Source organism: Gavia stellata, chromosome 4 (genome assembly GCF_030936135.1).
Source record: "Gavia stellata isolate bGavSte3 chromosome 4, bGavSte3.hap2, whole genome shotgun sequence".
NCBI lineage: Eukaryota > Metazoa > Chordata > Aves > Gaviiformes > Gaviidae > Gavia > Gavia stellata.
Window position 1 is genome coordinate 67,855,991 of NC_082597.1, and position 20,035 is coordinate 67,876,025.

General features: G+C 42.7%; 1 protein-coding gene across 1 annotated transcript in view; it reads left to right on the top strand.

Annotated features, from left to right (window-relative positions):
• Positions 1-16,285: 16,285 nt before the first annotated feature.
• The window catches only part of IQSEC3 (IQ motif and Sec7 domain ArfGEF 3), a 100,824-nt gene continuing 97,074 nt past the window's right edge, over positions 16,286-20,035 (top strand). The window contains exon 1 of the mRNA XM_059816845.1: positions 16,286-16,788. Within this exon, the coding sequence (XP_059672828.1) occupies positions 16,286-16,788 (503 nt within the window). The remainder of the gene's footprint in view (positions 16,789-20,035) is intronic.

Sequence of the window (20,035 nt, forward strand, 5' to 3'; positions counted from 1 at the left end):
TGTTGTGTCACAGCCACAAATTCATGTGCAAGAGCCAACCCTTTTAGATTCACATTATACTTGAACTCATTTTCACTTTTCTGAAACTGCGTTTTCCCACCAGAGTGCTTTTTCTCAAGTAAAAAAAGCAAACCAGCAAACCCAAGCTTCAAAACATGAAATTAATTTGCTCTTTCTCTTGCTGCAGTATCTTTTACTGAGCAAAGTCACCTTGGGCAAGTAATTAGTGCCTCACTTTCCTCACTAGAAGAATGGAAACAATAATATTTTTCCATCTTTGATATCTTTAGGATGGAAAATATTGCTACTTATTATTTACTATAATGTTTTACACCAAAATTTAATAACATAAAACTCAGAACCTGAAGGGAAAATGTAAAAAGAGAAGGTGAGGAGAATACAGAGTGCTGCTGTGGTTGTGTGTTTTGAAGACACTGGAATTCTTGTAGTCTTTTGAATAGCGTTTGTCAAACATTCAGGCAGAGCTGGCTGAGTCGCTTTTGCACAAGGTCAGGAGAGGGCCAGAAAACAGATCAGATTTTACTCCAGACATCCCTCTCATTTTGCAGTTTTTCAGATCTGAGGAATGTTTTGCTATTGCAATTGGATGTAGGGTTGAACTCACCTAACATTTAAAAGTGTTTGGACCTCAGGTTTTGCTTCAGGTTTGACTCTAATGTTTTGCTTGTAGTGTTGCCTTAGAAGAACAGGCAGAATCCTCTTTGAACATCTGTCCTTTGTTCTGTGTCTGGTGACAATTAGCACCTCCTCTGAGTGCACACTAACTATCAGTATATGCTCACAGGATGTTGAAACTAGACATAACTGAACAATGTTCTGTCACTTGGGAGACAAAAGGAATGTGCTAAGTGCTGGGGTTTTTTTCCCTAGAGGTATAGATACTCTAAGTATAACGTTAATATCTGTATTACCTCTGAGGAGTTCTTACTGCAGGGGCATAAAATAAGGGCCAACTACAGCCACCTGTCCTTCTGCACAAGCTTTCTTCTAACTCAGATTTGTGGAGACACTTTTCCCACACACTTCCCCTCAAACATGGGGGCTTCCTCTTCCCCTAGTAATGGGGCGTTGGGGTAAGATGCAGTGGAGTGGAACAAACTAGAGCCCGAATTTGGCAGAAACTCCGTATCTGTCCCCCTTTGCTTTCTCCTCTGCCACTCTCGTCAAAGTCCCCTCCTCAACCCCTCCGCTTCTACACTTTCTTCCCTATCATCCGAGCCTCCTCCTCAGCCCTCGACTCACAGCTTTAAACATCATTTGCCAGCATCACATTACTTACTCTTCCTGAGTGCCAGAGCCCTTCTGACATCCTGTGCCTGCACTGCCCATCAGACTGTAAGTTCTCCAGGGCACAACGTGCTGCAGTGTTTCGCGTAGGGCTCAGGCCGTGGCTGGTTCTCAGGCAGTGCTGGAAAAACCCCCATGATTAACAATAATAATGCAGCTTCTTCAATGCACACATGAGTATCAAATGACTTGTGTGTTACTATCATACGTTAAAATGGTACCTTTTTGTACAGCTGCGCCGAACTAGTGTCTCGTATTGATGCACCTTGAACTGGTCTGTAAGGGAAGGCTGGATTGCAAAGGTCTCTGTCCTAAGTGTCACTGGGAAGACTCTTAGCTCTGAATTCCAAAATGCCATTCTTAGCATCGCATCCACACAGTTCTGCATACTCACAGTAATTGCCTTTGTTGACTTAAAAAAAAAAAAAAAGAAAAAAATGCATGTTTATGATATAATGGTACATATGAGGGAAAAAAGGTAGCAAAAAATAGACAACAAGAGAGTAGAAACCTCCTGGAGTGGAGCACAGACGAGGACAGCATTTCACACACATTCTTTTATTCCGTGGCTCCTTCCCACATCCCCACAGCACCCCCGACTCCGTGAGTCCTGAGCAGGGCTGACCTCACTGAACACGTGAGATCTGATGAGAGCACAGCACACAGCAGTATGGCTGCAGGCTAATGCTTTTATTTTTGTAACTGTGTATTCCTAAGAGCATGGTAACAGGAGTTAGGGATCAAATCCATGCTTCTTGCATAACTGAACAGAGAATTCCTGCCGGGCTACCTGGCAAGAGATCAAACATCCCGTACCAGGCCTTTAAAAAAAAGTAAAGGAAAGGGAGAAATACTAAGAACAGCCATGGCCGTAAGAGAAAAGCTACAAGTATTCTAAGCATTAACCATGCTCCTAACAGGCACAAACTACTTGTTTAATTTTAAAGTCAACACATACAAGACTCACAGAATCTGCAACACTTTCAGACATCCAGCTATTGGCTGGGCAATGCCAGTTACCATTGCATATTCAACCCAAAACCCAGCTATCCAAACCTTCTCCACTTTGTTTCAGACATGAACCCCATTGCTGAGCCATTCTTTCATTGCTGTAATGAAGTTAGGAGCTGTCAGAAACTGACTAATCCCACTCTGCCATGGGAAGAGGACATCAACCCAAGGATGAAGGAGCCAGCTACAACTACCAGCTACTGCCTTAGTCATCGTGAACATCATTCTTTTGATTCTGACCACCTCCATTACATTCCTTTAGAACAACATGGATGCTAAATTTTAGACCTTGTTTAAAAAAAAATTGAAGTTTAATTTTTTTTTTTGCCATTCTGAAAGGTTCAAATAAATGTCAGCATTCTGATGAAAATTCACTGCACTCCCTACCCAGCTTTGGACATGCCTTTTTTTTTTTAATCTTCTGGACTTTTAATTCCTAAAGGAGGAAAAAAAAAAAAGAGATGGAATTTTCAAGAACATTTCTTCCTTTTTTAAAAATATCTCTTTTTTAAAATTCATATTTTTCAAATCACGTATATTTAAACCAGGAACTTTTAATAGTATTTTATCAGTTTCCTGTAATAGCTTCAATGTTTTTAAATGTACATTTTAATGCTTCAGACATAAATCATTGCTGGATGCAATTTAGGGGATTTCTGAACATATCTGGAAAGTTAATAAAAAGAGAAGCATGAAAAGAGATGCAAGACCCTACATTAAAGATTAGCGTTAAATATAACTGGAGAGAGAGAAAGATGTTCTATTTAAAGCCTACTGAAAATATTAGTGTATATTAAGAACCTACTGACAAATGCTTGTCTAAATAGTGATAGCAGGACACTCGATACATTTTAGGACAGTCTGTTTCCAAACAGAACAATGAGGGGTGAAAGGAAAAAAGAAAAAAAAGACACTTTCATGAAATAATTAATTTTAATTATTGTCACCATCAATTAGGACTCAGTCCTGCACCATTTAATTGTTCTTTTGACATTGCCTCCTAGAAGTGTATTTCAGAAAATGAAGTAATACATGGTATAGAAAATTTTGCACTAAAAAACATCCTTTAATAAAAGCTTGTTCCTGCAGACGTAGTTTCAAGCTGGAAATAATTTTTCATCTTTTCAAATATAAAAACTAAATAACAGAAATCCATATTCCCTGGGAATGAGACTCACCCCTGTGAGAAGAAGTTCATCCAAACTCTTTGCTGTCAATGGCAAGCTCCTATTTTAGGATTTAAGTGGGTGTTCAAATGGCTGGGTTATGTGAATAATTGATTATTTGATTCAGTTGTTGAACCGAAAAATTAAACTCTGATTTTTTCTAAAGTCAACCCCAAAACACTGTTTTCAGTGTATTTAGTAAATAATAAAGCCTCCATAGTTTTAGGGTAAATTATTTGCTATTTAGTTGTTTGGGACCAACTTTAGTTCTGCCATTTTTTTCCAGGTATATGCAATAAAAGCAAAGGACTAGATTCATAGAAGAGCCTAGGCATCACCTTCGGAGATGTTTTTCCAATTTCTACTCAACTGGAAATCTAGTGAAAACTTGAAATTCTTACCTGAAATATTTTCTTTCTGAATGAGCAGTGAAATACATGTTAAACATATCCAGTGATGTTATTACTCTTGCATTTCGATCTTTCAAACGCTTTCTATTGCTGTTAAGTATTCACATGAAGTGATTTCATTTCAAAGCTTACCATATAAGGCTATTATAATTCCTCTGTGCTGCAGGCCAAATTTCCTGGTGATCCTTAAAATTATGCCGTATTAACTGCCTTGTAATAACTGTATACCAAGTTGCCATGTTAATTTCACAAGATTTTTCTCTAGGAACATGAATTTATTTTGCATCTGTATTATAACATCAGGTCCCTACTTAATTCTATTTCTAAGACCTACAGATATAATCTTCCTTTTCATTTACAAAGCAGTAGGATATATATCTCCCACTTCAGCCTTTAATTCCCCCTTCCATCTTAGAGAGCGTGTGCAACACAACATCCATTTTAACAGTATCTTTGTCATTGTTTCATAATAAACCCAGTGCATTTATTTAATAAATATTTTTAATAGTACTTCTATGTGCTAGCTAAACTGCATAGCTCATTCTTTAAAAAAACAGTAAAGTTAAGCCTCAATAAATGACTACTCCAGGTTTTAATTTTTTCCCTGCTCTTGGGAGAAGAAAAAGGGCTTAGAGAAAAAACACCCTCAAAACTCACAAGTCTGGGGAGTTTCCTATGAACTGGAGAGCAGGAAGGGGGTGTGCCTTATGCTCCAATGTTAAACCCTCTTCCCTGAGAAACGGGCTACATTTGTGCACCTCTGTGGCATGTGACATCATTCTGTTGTGGTCCATGTGAGCATCCTGACCAGGAGCTGCTGAACAGGACGGTAGCTGGGTGATGGTGTAGGACTCCCCTCTGTCCCTACCACCTTATGACTTCATCTAAGGCATCCAAACAATTTGTTTAAAAATACATAGAAAAGAAGCATTTCCTCATTCCTATAATGTTGTTCTCATTGTTTTAAATGTCCAAAATATTCAGTGAGTGCATGTCAAAATCACAAATAATTTTGTATTGACTGAATGTTTATTTTGGCAAATAAACAATTTATGACAAACAATTCACTACATCCATTTCAACGTGGCCCTCGGTAGTAAGTGAGCACATCCACTAAAATGAGCCAGGAACTACAATTTTCAGCAGGAAGGAAGACAGGACCACAGCCAGGCTCCTAACCTCTCAGCTCAGGCTGAGTTTCAGTCAATGACGGAAGGTGTGTTCTCAAATTTATGTGGAACATGAATATGTTCTTGAATTTCCCGTTGAATGCAGAGAATCAGGGTTGAGGCCAGAAGTCCCGTAATTTTGTTCAGGGTGGCCTCCCTATCTATTTTTGTCCAAGTATTTTGCTGCCAGGCAGAGGTGCTGAGCTGGATTGGTAAAGACAAGCTGCATCCTGCTGCTCTGAATGGTGAGGCAGCACAGATCTCTGCTTGCAAAGCCTTGGGGTACTCCTGCCTTTAAAGCAGGCAGTTGTGGATGTGTCTGCGTACAGTGTGGGAGACTTACAGACTTGCCATTTCCGGCATGCAGGGAGGTAGCCTAAGCACAGAGATAGCAAGGACAGGTAAGTCAAACAGCATTAGGAGAAAAAAGCTGGTTTGTAAGGAAAAGATTCAAAGGACTCAGGAACCTTAACAAAACAAATGCCACGGGTGGGAGAGAATATCTGAAAGCATCCAAATATATAAACGTAAAGAAAGAGAATTTTTTGGGGGTACGTCCAAATGAGTAAGTAGGACTTATCAGAAGGCAAATGAAAATATAAACCAACAAGAAACTCAGACTGGCCTGGCAGTGATGGCACTAGCTCCAGTGGGGAGTAGGGGCAGCACCTACCTCTTATTGTGCTGACTGGTATTTACAGCTGAGAGGTCCTGATTTTATTTTTGGCTTTATTCCCTGTAGTCATGCAAACTGTGGCACAATACTCGACCTTGTCTCTATCACTGCAAAGTACTTCATATTCACCAGTACCCCAGAACCACTAGGAAACAAACGTAGATGTCACACAGGGTGAAATCTGGGCTACTGTTGAAGTCGATGGGAGTTTTTCTCTCTGACTTCAAAAGCACGTAGTGAACCCTTGCCTTTAGCTCTGCATAGCTTGACTCTTACCCATAAGAGAGGGTTTTAATTTTTCAGGAGCCCACTGAACAAACAGTCTGCTGGCTACAGCATAGTTGTTTAAGCAGGACAAGTTCCAATCAGGGACACCTACCAGTTCAGCTGAAGCAGCAGTGACACTACTGGAAATGCCAGCAAGGATGAAGAGGGAAAATTAGCATGTTGGGTGGTAAAAATGCCAGCAGTTGCCAGAACATCATTGCCACTTGGGCTCCCATCACAGTAACTGCCTGGGTTTATCTGAACCAGCACTAGCAGTGATGATGTAGTTTTTGCTCCTGCTCCTCTTTGGAGACCCAGCCAGGACAGGCAGACTGTCACATTGTGAGTTCCTCCTTTCCCTCTTTGAATACATCCGTGGGGAGGCAGCAGGAGCTTGGCCTTGAGTATGCACCATTAGCTTCATAGAAGGGAAGGAAGTAGAACAAATTAATGCCAAAACCAATATTGTTTCAGTCACACTCGGTATTTTATAGGCCTATTTTGTTCAGTTTGGTATAATACTGTTTATGTCCTGAAATCTATGTTGTGAAACGTACAGAATGTACGTTATGAAAGAATTCCCACTGCTGCTACAACCTCTGCCTCTCAATTTCCAGAAGTTTGGGACTGTACATCCATCACCTGCATGATGTACTAGTGCCAGGTTTGCATTAAGAAACAACAGTTTTTATTTAGCTCCTCCTGAAAATTAACTTTCGTTCACTTTTTAAACTGTCCGGCTTCATTCTGCAACCCCCAGAGTCGAAGAATAAATACTCTGTCACATTTTTTCATGACATCAAAACTCATGCCATATCAACAAAATATTATCTGCATCTGAAAGACTGGCAAAAGGCGGTACATGGTAACTGCAGGCTGATGCTCTGGCTAGACAGATTCTTGTGCTTGGCTTGAACCCACTGATTTCAAAATGAGGCCTCATGCACCTGCTTGCCTGCAGCAGCTTATAGGATTGGGGTCAGAACTGCAGCTCCAGGGAAGCCTCTCCCTCAACCCTGCCTCCAGTTTTTCTTATCATCATCATGCTTATATCATCTTTAGTAGCGCTAATGCAGCCTGATCTCTCTAAACTATGTCATACTAGTAGGAGAAAAAAAAAAAAATGCTTGTCTGCTCTCTCCTTCTTTGTACTGTCTTTTTTTTTTTTAATTTGTTAGGTATGATGACCTCTGTGAGAATGCCAGATTTATTTTGGCAGATTTGGCTGCTAATTCACATCTACTAGGTCTGAAAGACATGATCTGAATTTGGGATGTCTCTCTATTATTTGTTATCTTAATAAATATTTGTGAATTGTTTATCTGACACAGGTGACATGTTTAGTATTACCAATATGCTTATTGGTCATGATTCACATTGGTCTCTATTATTTTGGACTGTTTTCATTTATTTGTAGGCAGCTCATGCTGTTTTATATATTCTGTCACAGTTGGTTGTCTTTTGCCTTTTTGTGCTGATCTCTGTAAAAAACACAGCACATAAGAAATTAAAGAACAATGAGAATGTTTTCAAAATCATCACTCTACCACATCCATTCAGCAGTAATTTAAATGTATATGAAAGAGACTGAACAGATGGGAAGCTTTTAAAGGAATCATAGCTTAAGATATCAGCAAATAACTGGCTGCTTTAGGATCCAAACATGAAACTAAGACAGAGTCAATGGAAAGACTGGTGTTGTCTTTTAACCAAGCCCCAGGTACCTATATGCTTCTGTGCAGTGACATCTTTGGAGAGAGGACTCTGTTTGCTCATGTGGCCTTGATCCCTCATTCAGGTATGTGATGCTGTCCTTGTTCCTCAGTAGTGCACACAAAGAGAAGTAAGTACAGCTGGAGCAAAGATCTGATGCTCCCTGCTACAGGGTGCTGTGAATGCTAAAAATTCAGACAGGTTTAAGGCGAGACCAGCCAAGCTGATAAAAGAGAAAACTATTGGGATTTTTTTTAATGCAAGGGTATCACCTTTGACTCAGGAAGTCTGGTTGGAAGCATATTTTGGGAAAGTATCGCTTTGTGGTGCTCCCACTGTAATTCTCTTTCCTAGGCATCTGCTTTTTATTATTTATAAGCTTTTAAAGTCTTACACAGTGGATTTCAACCTAACTTTTAAATTTTGAGTTTTCCTTTCAACCATACTCAGCATGTCTTTATAACAAATACTCAGCCATTCTCTTCAGTTTACTGAGAAGCACCTCAGATACCTCCTGCGCTCACACCTTTCTGCCTCCTTCTGCACATTCACTTCTCTTCCACAACTTCCACATTAGTCTTGCCTGCAGACCAAACATCAGCCTTCCCGTGCCTCAGTTCTGCCCACCCCAATGACTCACAGCCTATCCATCCTCAGTCCCCTGCCCTGTCAGCTCTCACCAGTCTATGTATCATGCTTCCCAATTCACATTGGTTTTCTGTCCCCACCATCCAGCCACTATTACTGCTTCTAGCTCTTAAGTCCTCCCTCCCTCCAAGGACAAGAGCCATTATCCTTTGCCATTCCTCTCCACCTTCCCAAGGTGAGTGCTGCAGAGAGTGCTGCAGAGGGAAGGAGTAACTGAACTGTCATCTCTGCATGGGATGGAAAGAAAGAGCAGTGCTGCTGTGAGCTTTTGGGATTTTTTTTCTTTTTTCCCTCTTTTAAAAATGAGTGCAGTGTTGTTTGAGAAGATACTTCTGCTCACTATCTGAAAAGGTCTGCTAGGCTGCTTTCACTTGGGAGATGAGCAAATATAGTAGTGAGCAAATGAGTGGGGAATTTCTCCCTGGCCAAGTTAAATGTTGTAAGGTTTCAGCTGCTTACCTTGTCACTAGATTGGCTTCAACCGTTGCCAAAATCCCATCAGTTGTGAAGAAATTCACAAGACAGAATGGCTTGCACCCAGAGCTTAACCTTATGTTAAGCTAATGCATGCAACACAAAAACTAGACCTGTGATCTGCCACCATTTGACCTATCTCCTGCTCTTCATATCTGGGCCTCCCAAAAAAGAGTGGTCTTTTGTGTCCTTTGCAAGAGGCTGTGTAGACAGAGGTTCTACTGTATGGAGTCAGTTGCAGGAATGTGAATGGTGGTAGCTGTCTGAAGCAATTCTGCTGTGTTCCTCAAAGAAGAGTCTGGAGCAAAAGTTCTGTTGGTTTTGAGTCACAGGATCCTTTTGTCTCTTCATTTGCTCCTTGAAATGCTTTCAGGCACCAAAATAGAACACAGAAATATTTATCACAAGTCAGCATGTCTGAGCACAAGGGATCCTGTCTGTAAGCAGATTTAAAGGCAAAGGTTAAGCTGAGCAGAAGCCTGACCCCACAAATAACGAGCAACAAGAGATAGGAACACATCTGAGCAGCGACCTCTTCAGCAAATATTTGGTCTGTCTCTAGTTGGACCACATGGTGTATCAGCAAGTCTGAAGGATTACCTCAAAAGCCCCCCAAAAAAAGAACTCAAGTTTTAAAAAACCTACATCTTTTAAAGAGTTCCATCCATTTAGCTTGCTAAAAATAATATCATCAGGTGATCTGATCAGTCACCTTCAAGGACAGAAAAGCTTTAGGACCAAAGAGCTCTTTACCCTAGTGGAGAATGGCATAAATACGCATGTCTGGAAAGTAAAAAGGATAAATTCCAATGAGAAAAATATTGCAACTTGCCGACAATGACAAAGATTAACTATAGTGACAAAATATCAAGGAATGAGATAAATGCTCTACCTTTTACTATCTTCACAGTGGTACCAGAGGCAATTCTGGAGATATGTTGTTCTTAAACTCATGTTCCAGGTTCAGTAGCTGCATCAGATTATATGGTATGTAGCATGTCAGGCCAGATGTGTTATTGATTTGTCCTGGCCTTAATTTCCCTGAGAAGTCAGCATCTGCTTACCCCTGTTATGTAACAGGAGCACAGACCAAACAAGCCACGCTTTCAAGGTGAAACAGAACGCCACGGAGGGTCTGCAATCAGAAAACATTGGAGTCAATGGCAGTGCTTCCTCTGCATTGAGTGAAGGCAGGATAAGTCCTCTGGCATCTTCATCCTTAGTCCTGCACCTAAAAGCCAGGTGGCATGGTCTGCATTCTTCTTTAAACTGAAATCTGCAACAAGGTGAATTCTCTCTCATGTTGGGGCTGTTCAATTGTTAATTCATACTGATATTACAAAATCAGAAGCAAAGGGAAAATATTTTGTTCTGTAAATCAAACATAAAGAGCTGAGATGTGGTGAGGACAAATACTTCAGTTTCTTTCAATGTTTTTTTTTTTTACCTCTTCAGTGGAACACAGCTAAGCTGACATATAAATATTTTAAGCAGCTGCTCATCAGAAAAATGTTATATTGTAGCCTTAGCTGAAATGTATACTGCTTGTGCATGTTTTTTGTTTTCTTGACAGTATTTGATCTCTGCCACTGGAGAAAAAGCTTCTAGTTGGAGTATGAGTTTAGACTTAACATTATTCTATTTCTTCTTTTTTTTTCTTTTCTTTTTTTTTTTTCCTTTTCTCTTTTTTTTTCTGTGCATCTTATGCAAGGTCAGATCACACGAACTTGCCCCATCTGAAAATCTCCATATAATTCAGTGGGACTAGTCAGATAAGATTTGGAGAATTAAGCTCATATTCCTTTTTTTCATTTTACTGCAGTATTTACAAAAGACTGAACAACTGTCAGTTCAAACAAAAACCTGACTGACTCTGAAGAAAATATCTCTCTGTAGCTTTTGCTCTCTAGAATTAATCAATTAAGTGGTCAAAGCTTAATTTCATGAAAAAGACAGGATATAATGTAACATTTAGCAACATTAAAAGGGAAAGTGCATTCTAAAGAGTGACCTTGACTCCTTTTAATATGCAGTAAATAATGCAAGGCTGCAATAGCACAGTTCAAATACAGTCAAGATTTTAAAATGTGTCAAAACTACACATCTCAGCTAAGGCTACAATACAGAATTTGTACCTTTTTCCTGATGAGCAGCTGTTTTAAAATATTTATATGTCAGCTTAGCTGTATTCCACTGAAGAGAAAAAAACCCACCCAACATTGAAAGAATCTGAAGTATTTGTCCTTACCACATCTCAGCTCTTTTTGTTCGATATATAGAACAAGATACTTTCCCTTTGCTTCTGATTTTGTGATATCAGTATGAATTAACAATTAAACAGCCCCAACATGAGAGAGAGTTCACCTTGTTGCAGATTTCAGTTTAAAGAACGTAGGTAGGACGGCAGACCATGCCACCTGGCTTTTAGGTGCTGGACTGAGCTAGAAGGTGCCAGAGGACTCCTCCTACCTTTACTCAATCCTTGTCTGAAGCAGAGGGAGCACTGCTGTTGACTCCAATGCTTTCTAATTATAGAACCTCAGTGGCATCCTATGTCATCACGGGCAACACACTTTACTTGGTCTTAGCTTCGTTTCATCCATCTGTTTAACAGGTGTAAGCAGATAGTAACTTGGCTTAGACTCAAGATGGTGAAACGTCTCTCATTGATCTGAATAGTTTTGGATGAGGCCTCAAGTGAAAGAAGCCTGAGTGAAAGAAGCATTCAGGAGATGCAGATTTTTTCCCCATCCATGAATTATTCATGAGTACATTGTGATTGTCTTGATTCTATCCTCTATTTTGAAATTATTCATCTAATTCCTGCAGAAATTTTTTTGTCTGTAGGCTGTTTGCAAGCAGTTCTGAGAATCTCTACTCAAGCAGCTGCTAACTTCCAGGTGGGGCTGAAAACACCCCGTCTTCCCCCAGAAATCAGAATGGAAGGTGGCAACACAAGACCGCGATTCTTGCTTCTCTTCCTTTCCATCCTTTACTCTGTCTTTTTTATATGATTTGTGTTATGCTTCCTTTTGCATACTTCTTAAGAACTGGATGAGAATGGATCTGGTGGGAAACACTGGCTGTGGGGATTTCACTTGAGATTCTGCCATGGTTTTGAGAGAGACAGGAAGGGGAGAAAATGTAGGGTTAAATAAGGTGGGTTGGCCACCATTAAATCTGCCTTTCCTTGAGTACTAACAACTTGACCTTGAACACCAATAATCTTTGTTGCATTCGAGTGCGCTTGTACCTAATTCTCCTTCTCCTAAAAGACAGACAATAGAAATACATGTCTTATAGAAGTATAAAAAACCTTACCATAAGCTCATAAGCTTATGATAATAAGACCATAAAATCATAGCTGGGAACCTAAGCTATATGCCCTGCATCTCAAACTGGTAGCTTTTTGGATACTGAATTACCAGGACAAAGTTGTTACCTTGTAGGGCTGGGCATGGAAGATGGAGGAGAATGGGGTCAAATGGAAGAAATGGGGAGAAAACTGCCTGGATTTGCTGTGAAGGAGCCCCTGTCCAGGAGAAGGAGATGGAGTGTAACTGAGAGGAGGGGAATGCCTTGAACAGAATTTCAAATGGAAAACCACGGTTAGTATCTACCTGTCAAAAGGCTGGAGTGATTCGTTTGCATCAAGTTTCAGTGAGCTGTTGCAAATTAAAGTGGGATTAGGACCTCTCAGAAAATGTTACAAGAACACTCTGCAGTGAAAATTTTTCTGCAGAGGAAACACCTGAAGATGTTACTACCTTCCCTATTGTATGTATTTGTTAGTATACCCTTATTTATGGATTCACTCTCCTCTGACTGAATTAAATAGCTAAACAAATATAAAATTAATTCGTGTAGTATTAGACCTTTCCATTAAATCCTGGGGCTTGACTAATTTGCATTTTGTTTTGTTATTATAATGCATGCTTGTTTTAATTACTACTGCTGCACTTTATTTGTAATTGTCTGTGCAATGCCCAAGCACCTTGCCAAGTGGATAAGGGAAGCACTTTATTACATAATAACATAATCAATCCATTATTATTCATTATTATTTTTTCTGGAATGGACTGAAAAGAATCAGGACTTTGAAAAATACAATACCAATGAATTATCTATGGCAAAAATAATTTTAAGAGAATTCATACTTTCCTCATCTTCACCATTGTTTCCCTCTAGATATCATCTCTCCTAAAGAGAGAAGCAGCAGCATTTAATGACCTGAAGATTGGGACAAATGCCAAAGTTGTTTGAAATCAGAGATCTGTCTGTCCCCCCCAGCTTCCTGCATGGCCTTGGACAAGTCATTTAACAACTCTGTGTCCCTATTTCTGATGGCTACAATCCTAACATTCACCTTCTACGGAACAGTAAAGCTTACTTCAGGATGTGCAGAGCTTTGCAAATGATCTATGCTAGGTATTGTGGCAGCATAATCAAAGGGACACAATGATGTCTGGATAAAAAAGGAGGCGTTTCCTAGCTATGCAGCATTCTTGCTTACCAAGTGAAAGAAGACATTCATTTTCTTCCGATATCCTTGCAGATTCCTCCTGAATGAATACCCCGTCTTCATTGAATTTTCTTATTATGGAGGATTATGCAACTCTATTACCTCTTGAAGTTTTGTAAGGAGATCCCTGCATAGTCTTTCATGTTAGGCACAAAAGCATTCTGCTGCATTTTCCTTTGGCACATGCTCTCTGTAGAAACCTGGAAGGTCAGGGCTGGTCTTACCATTTTTGTCTACCAGTCACCACACCCACACAGAAAATGGGTTTCTTTCTGATTCTCCTAGTCTGCTTGTTTTTAGCTTACCAATCCATGGCTGTAGGTCTCTGTTTAATTTATGACAAGGATTTATTAGTAGAAACTAGGCTAATGAGGCTGGTCAAGTAAATTAAAGGTGCAGAAGAAGTGAACAAATATATCAGGTCCACTCTGTGCAGCAAAACTCACATCTTCCAATTGGTATTCAAGCACGAGACACAAGACTTCCAAGCTGTTTTGCCCCAAAACAGGGTGATTTTTTCTTTTTAGTTAGTCTTCCCTTAAGAATACATGCCACGACCTGGCTGACTATACCCTGCTAGGCCAGTATGATGTGTATGACCCTTATTTCTCCATCACTTTTATCCAGGTGAGTTGCAAAGGAACCTGATGTCTACTGCAAAGACAGAATTCTGCACAGGGCTTGCCTTAAGAGTTAGAACAGCCTCCTCTATTCTGCAAGATAAACACTCTCTGCCTGAAGTCTCTCCTAACAAGGACAAGGTAGTTCTGTGTGTGTCTGTATGTACATATGTGAGCATACCCATAGACATCCCTGGTTGTCTCCCAGAATGTATTAATGCCAAAAGCACGTTATTTCCATTGGTGTCCCTGGACTCTGTTGCTGTGAGGCGAGACTGAAATGATGCTGCTCAGTGGTGTCTCTGAAAGGAGACAGCATACCAGCGCAATTTCCCAAACGATCACTTCCACTCTTCCCCGAATACAGCTTAGGTGTTTTCACCTCTCCTGTCGTTCTGTGTGTGCCTTTTTCCACATTCCCCTATAACCATCTCTCCCCTTGCTAAATAATGCCAGTTCCTGCCCAGTCAATCCCCCGTCACGAGACATTAATGACAAACTAGGCAATGAGATGGAGGAAGGTTTCCCCTAAAACTTTCTAACAAAATCATAAGTGTGTGGGATTTGAATGCTCTTACTCCTCAGAGTTCACTCCAGGGTCCTCCCCCAACACACAGGGGACATACAGCAGTTTCACGATTCCCAAAGCCATCTCTAAGTGCTTGCAAGAGAACTGTGAATAGCAGTTCTTTTTTAGGAGGAGCCTGTGAACATCTTATAATCCTGGTGATCCTGTTTCCATCAGTTTACGTTCCCAGGGCTATCTGTGAACTGAAAAGACTGGAAATACACCTTTCAGCTCATCTGAAACAGAGATTCTTCTTTACATTGCTTGGTTCCTCACTCCAGGAAATCCTTGCTATTGTGCAGGTTTTGCTGATCTGAAAAGGCAAAATGAGAGTAGTTCTATACTCAAAATCACCTACTTAAAAACAGTTGTTTCTTGTTCTGCAGTCTTGCACCTTTTGTACGCTCAGTTGAATCTACTGACATGTTTGCCTAAAACCAGGTCTGACTGCTCATTACACCTCCTGGATCTGGAGCGGTCACAGTGAATGGAAAGGATGCCACTTTTTTTTACCCTTTACTGAAACCATCAAAATTGTTCATGGATCTACAGAGGAGTTCCTGAAAGTAAGTTTGTTACCCTTAGCCAGGTTACTTATTGATGAATATAATAGAAAGCACACAGATAGTTTCTCAGACCCAAGGTTGTGAGTTTGCGAACTCATAAGGCTGTGGATGAGGAAGTGCAAGGGAAGGTATTTCTTGCGAAATGAACAAAACCTGCACGGTGCCTAATAGCAAAGGCCCTGCCTGTCACTTCTCTGGTATTACATCCACAGCCCCCACACCCGCAGAGCAAATCTCCACAAGAAGTCCTAGTTTTCTTCCTAAGAACCGAAAGAACACCAAAGACACAAAGGAGTGACAAACTTGTTGGGAAGCAGCAGATTCCTCTAACATCCATTTTCCTCAGTAACTCCTTCCCTCGGGTTCAGATTTAGCCCTGCCTTTTGCATGCTAACAAGGCAGAGCAAAAAATAGGACCGTTATCAACAGGGCAGCCAAAACCAGCCGCAATTTTTCAAGTCACTCTGAAAAAAAAAAAAAATCACTAAGTCAAGTCACTCTGGGGAAAAAAAAAAAAAAGAATAGCAAGACCTAGAAGTGCCATTCAGGGAGGAGAGAAAAACGGGTACTGGAGAGGCTGCGGAGGGTTCCGCAGAGGGGCACGGCCGGGCCCCGCAGGCGCTGCCCGCCGCCGCCGCGGGCTCCCCTCAGCACCGGCCGCTCCGCAGCGGAGCGAGGCGGCACCACCCGGACGTGGCCGGAGCGGCGCCCGACGCCTCCCTGAGGGTCGGGGACGGCCGCGGGGGACCGCCGCACCAGCCTTCCCCTCAGAAACACCGGCCCGGCCCCGGCGGCGGGACGAGACCCCCGCCCCTCTGCCCCCCGCCCCCTCCCGCGCCTGCGCGGCCCGGCGCAGGGGGGGGTGGGGGGGGCGGGGTCTCTGCGGCGGATCCCGCCCCGCTCCCCTTCCCCCGGCCTCGCCGTGCGTGGCGCGCGGGGGCAGGGGCAGGCGCTCGAGCCGCCTCGCCTCCCCTCGCGCGAGAGCGCGCGCGCGCCCAGCGCGTGAGTGAGCGGCCGCTGGTCGCGCGGGTGTGTGCGCCCGGGCGCGCGCGCGCGCGCTCGCGCGTATGTATGCGCGTGGGGCGGTGAGGCGCCTCCCCGCAGCTCGCGCCGCTCTCGCCGGAGCGCTGGCGGCCGGGCAGGGGGGCCCGGGCCGGCAGCCGGGGCATGGAGAGCCTGCTGGAGAATCCGGTGCGCGCCGTCCTCTACCTGAAGGAGCTCACCGCCATCGTGCAGAACCAGCAGAGCCTCATCCACACCCAGCGCCAGCGCATCGACGAGCTGGAGCGGCGGCTGGACGAGCTGAGCACCGAGAACCGCAACCTCCGCGGGCAGCAGCCGGCCCCCGCCGAGCCGCCGGCGGCCCCCGCGCCGCCCCAGGGCCCCCCGCCCCAGCAGCCCCCGCCGCCGCCGGGCCAGCCCGACCCGCTCCAGCACCACCAACAGCTCCCGGCGCAGCAGCCGCCGCAGCCGCCGCCGCCGGCGGCGGGCAAGCAGGCACCGGCGGGCCCCGGCGGCAGCGGCCGGGCTCCCGGCCACCAGCACCCCCCTCTCCAGCCCCACCAGCACCCGGCGGAGAAGGACGGCAGGGAGAAGGGGTGCTGCGCCGCTCTGCTCCAGCACAAGACCCCCCAGGCCATCGGCAAAGGCGTCCTGAGCAGGAGACCGGAGTAAGTGGGAAGGGGGAAGGGGGGCGGGCAGGGCTGGCGGTGGGGGAACAGAAGCGTAACGGGCTCTTTCCGGGCCCAGATCCAAGAGGGAACTGGGTTATACCCCCTGCAGCACTGCACAGAGAGAGGCAGTGTGTGGGTGGGTGGGGAATCCCTCCCTCCATGCACTCTCGGGGAGAGCAGGCAGAGTGCAAAGAGGAGCCAGGATGCTGCTTCCAAGAGGCATTTGCCTCCTGGCTCACTGTTTTTATTTTTACGTGCAAGTGTCTGTGGCTCGTTTGAACCCGCTCGGGCTGCTCACCCACGGTTCTCACACACAGCGTTGTGCCCTCATTGTCTGTCATAAATAAGTCAGTCTTTGATCAAAGATGAGTGCGGTTTAGCGCAGGCAGGGAGAAGCTTTGCAAAGGATAGCGGCATTGTGGCAGCTTCTGTTTGCCTTAAGTCACGAGTGTCTGTCAAAAAACCCCATCATCCCTGGAACGAGCTGGGATTTTCCTGCCCTCACTGTTGTAAGGGGTCTAGGATATGCATTATATTGCACATGATGTATATATGTTCATAGATGCTATACATATGTTTGACATTTAGGATGCTTATTGCACTTGTGTGTGGGCTGTCTTTTTTTTTCTTTTTTTTTTTTTTTTTTGGTGAGTGGCACCTGACAGTGATCCAGCTCTTCAAAAGGACAAAGTATTTTTTGCTAGTCTTTCCTCTTCAGTGAAGAAAGCGTGACTACTAGTACTGAATGCTGATAATGGTCTATGTGCATGCATGAATAGTAAACAAGGATGAGCTTTCCAGCACTATAGGTGGTGGAAGAGGCTACTATTGAAGAGTCACATTTTCTGGGATCACGTATCCAGTATATGCCATCACTTCACCAGCTGGTAATTACAACTGTACTCAGTATTGTATTGTCCTTTGTTTAGGGACTTCAAAAGCAGGGGAATGCTTTCTGGTTGAAAGCCAGAGTTAGTGAAGTTAGGAAGAGAAGGAGCATAGTTTCTGATGTGGCTTCTTTTATGTAAGAAAGAAGCTAATATAAGTAGTAAAACTAGATCGGAATTTCTTTCCTAGAATGAAGTCTATTGTTTTGGTTATAGTACTGTCAAAACAAATGAAGTATGCAGCACACTGTATAGCCTAAAACGTCTTCCTTGTCTCTTTTGACACTTTAAATAAAAGGGCCCCTTCTCTGTCATGTTTGTTTTGAATACACAAGCATAGCTACAACATGGAGCTGGATTTTCAGATGGTGTAAGTAGAGTTACACCACTTCATAACAGCTAAGCATCTATCATGTGATCCTATGAAAACCAGTGGAGAAATTGCTATTGAAAAAAATACTATTAAAGGAATATGTACGGTCAAGGCACGCTTGAATCCTAAAAGACAGATCCATACTTCTAAAATACTGCACTGTAAGACTCAATTTTGCAATGACAAGTTAAAGGAAGTGAGTGGGCTACTCAGAGTATTAATACAGGTAGTAAGCATTTGCAGGACCTGGCCCTTATTCACCATGCAATAGATGGAGTTTTAAAAAGACATAGGGCCAGATCCTGAACTCATGCTGACTGGTGTAAATCCAGAATAGCATAGTTTTAAGTCACTGAAGTCAAAACAGTGAGAAACCCATATAAAAATGCATAATCAACCTCATTGTTTTTTCAATAGTGAATCCCTGCAGTGAAGGCTCTGTTAGAAACACTGGATCGGCAAGGGCTTTCCTTTCTTCTGAACAGAGTTTCTATACGTCATTACACAGATTGAAGAATCAATTTCTATGCATAAGTCTAAATACCTCCTTCTTATCTGAGCTTTTTTGCAGTGGGATTTGATTGGGGGAAGTATTATAGATTTTTTTTCTTTATATCAAAATGGACAAAGAGAAGTGCATTAAGAACACAGCTGATCACTGGTATATCGTATGATAATCTTTATATTTCAGATACATAGGTGGATGGATGGAGCCTTTTTGTGGAAAGTCAGGGCTGCTGCTGGGGATAACAGAGCAATCTCTGCAGCGTTCTTCACTCAGGAAGATTAAAATAGACTGCTTCTGTTTCCTTCTGTAGCTTAGGCAAATAAAAATCTTTGTATAGCAAAGGAAATATGAGAGATGCAAATCAGTCTACATTTCTCACTCCTGCAGGTTCTTTTTTTTTCCCCATTGATTGTGTATACTGGGTTTCATCCTCTCTCATCTCTGACTGTTAGAAGGAAATAAAAGAGACTGCAAAATCTAACTTAAAGGCAACTTGGATGGAGGGGGGGAATCTTTCACCACCTATTGACAGCATGCCCAATATCCCTTATGATCCAGCTGGCCAGCCTGAGAGTTGTATTTTTGCTTTTGTGTGACAGCGGGGGACACATACTTTAATACCTACACAGACTAGGTATCTGCACTCTCTTCCTTCATCCCCACACCTGAACATGTTTTGCCCTCTATTATAAACCCTGAAATGAAATGTTATCTATGTTTTTTTTCTCTTAGACAAGAGCATAGGAACTGACTGTTCACTACAGAAAATGGCCACTCTAAACAGAACAGAAATTATATTTTAGCATGTCAGGATGCAGTGGCTGTAAGCAAGAGTTAAAGCAGCACCCAGGCAGTGCCTGGCTGTCACTGCCCAGTAATGGAATTTCCTCTGTGTCTCACAAAACAGGAGGTTCTGGCAGCATGCTTAAGTGTACTTGTGCTGGCCCTTCTCACCTCAAACACAGCTCAGGGATTTTGCTCATTTTGAGTCAGGATTGAGGTTTTTTTTGCAGCCCAGCTCACCTCAAGCCCTGGCTAGAAATGAAGACCTGAGCTTTTGGACACATGTGACTATTCATGTCAACTGGGGCAGTCTTCTGTAAGGGGCTCGGAAGAAAAAACAACTGAAGCGTCTCTATTGTTTTAAAGAAAAGTTCAGTCTTATTTTCACCATTCGCTTTTTTAAACGGCTAAGTTTTCTTTTTTTAAAGCCCTTTTTTTTTTGGAAAAAAAGAGCCTACTTTTTAAAAGGGAACAAAACTAAGCCTGTCTCTAGAAAGGGAAGAATTCCTGAGTTATGCAGAAGCCCACTAATTGTTGCTGTGTGTCGTTGTGTGAGAAAGGTAGCACTGAGCTTACCTATGAAAGGAGAGGTAAGGAGAAAAATTTTTGCAGAGATTCTCAGCAAGAATTAGGCTGATTATTATTCTGCGGCATCTGTCTCTTTCTACCTTAGGAGTCTATTGCATAAGTGCT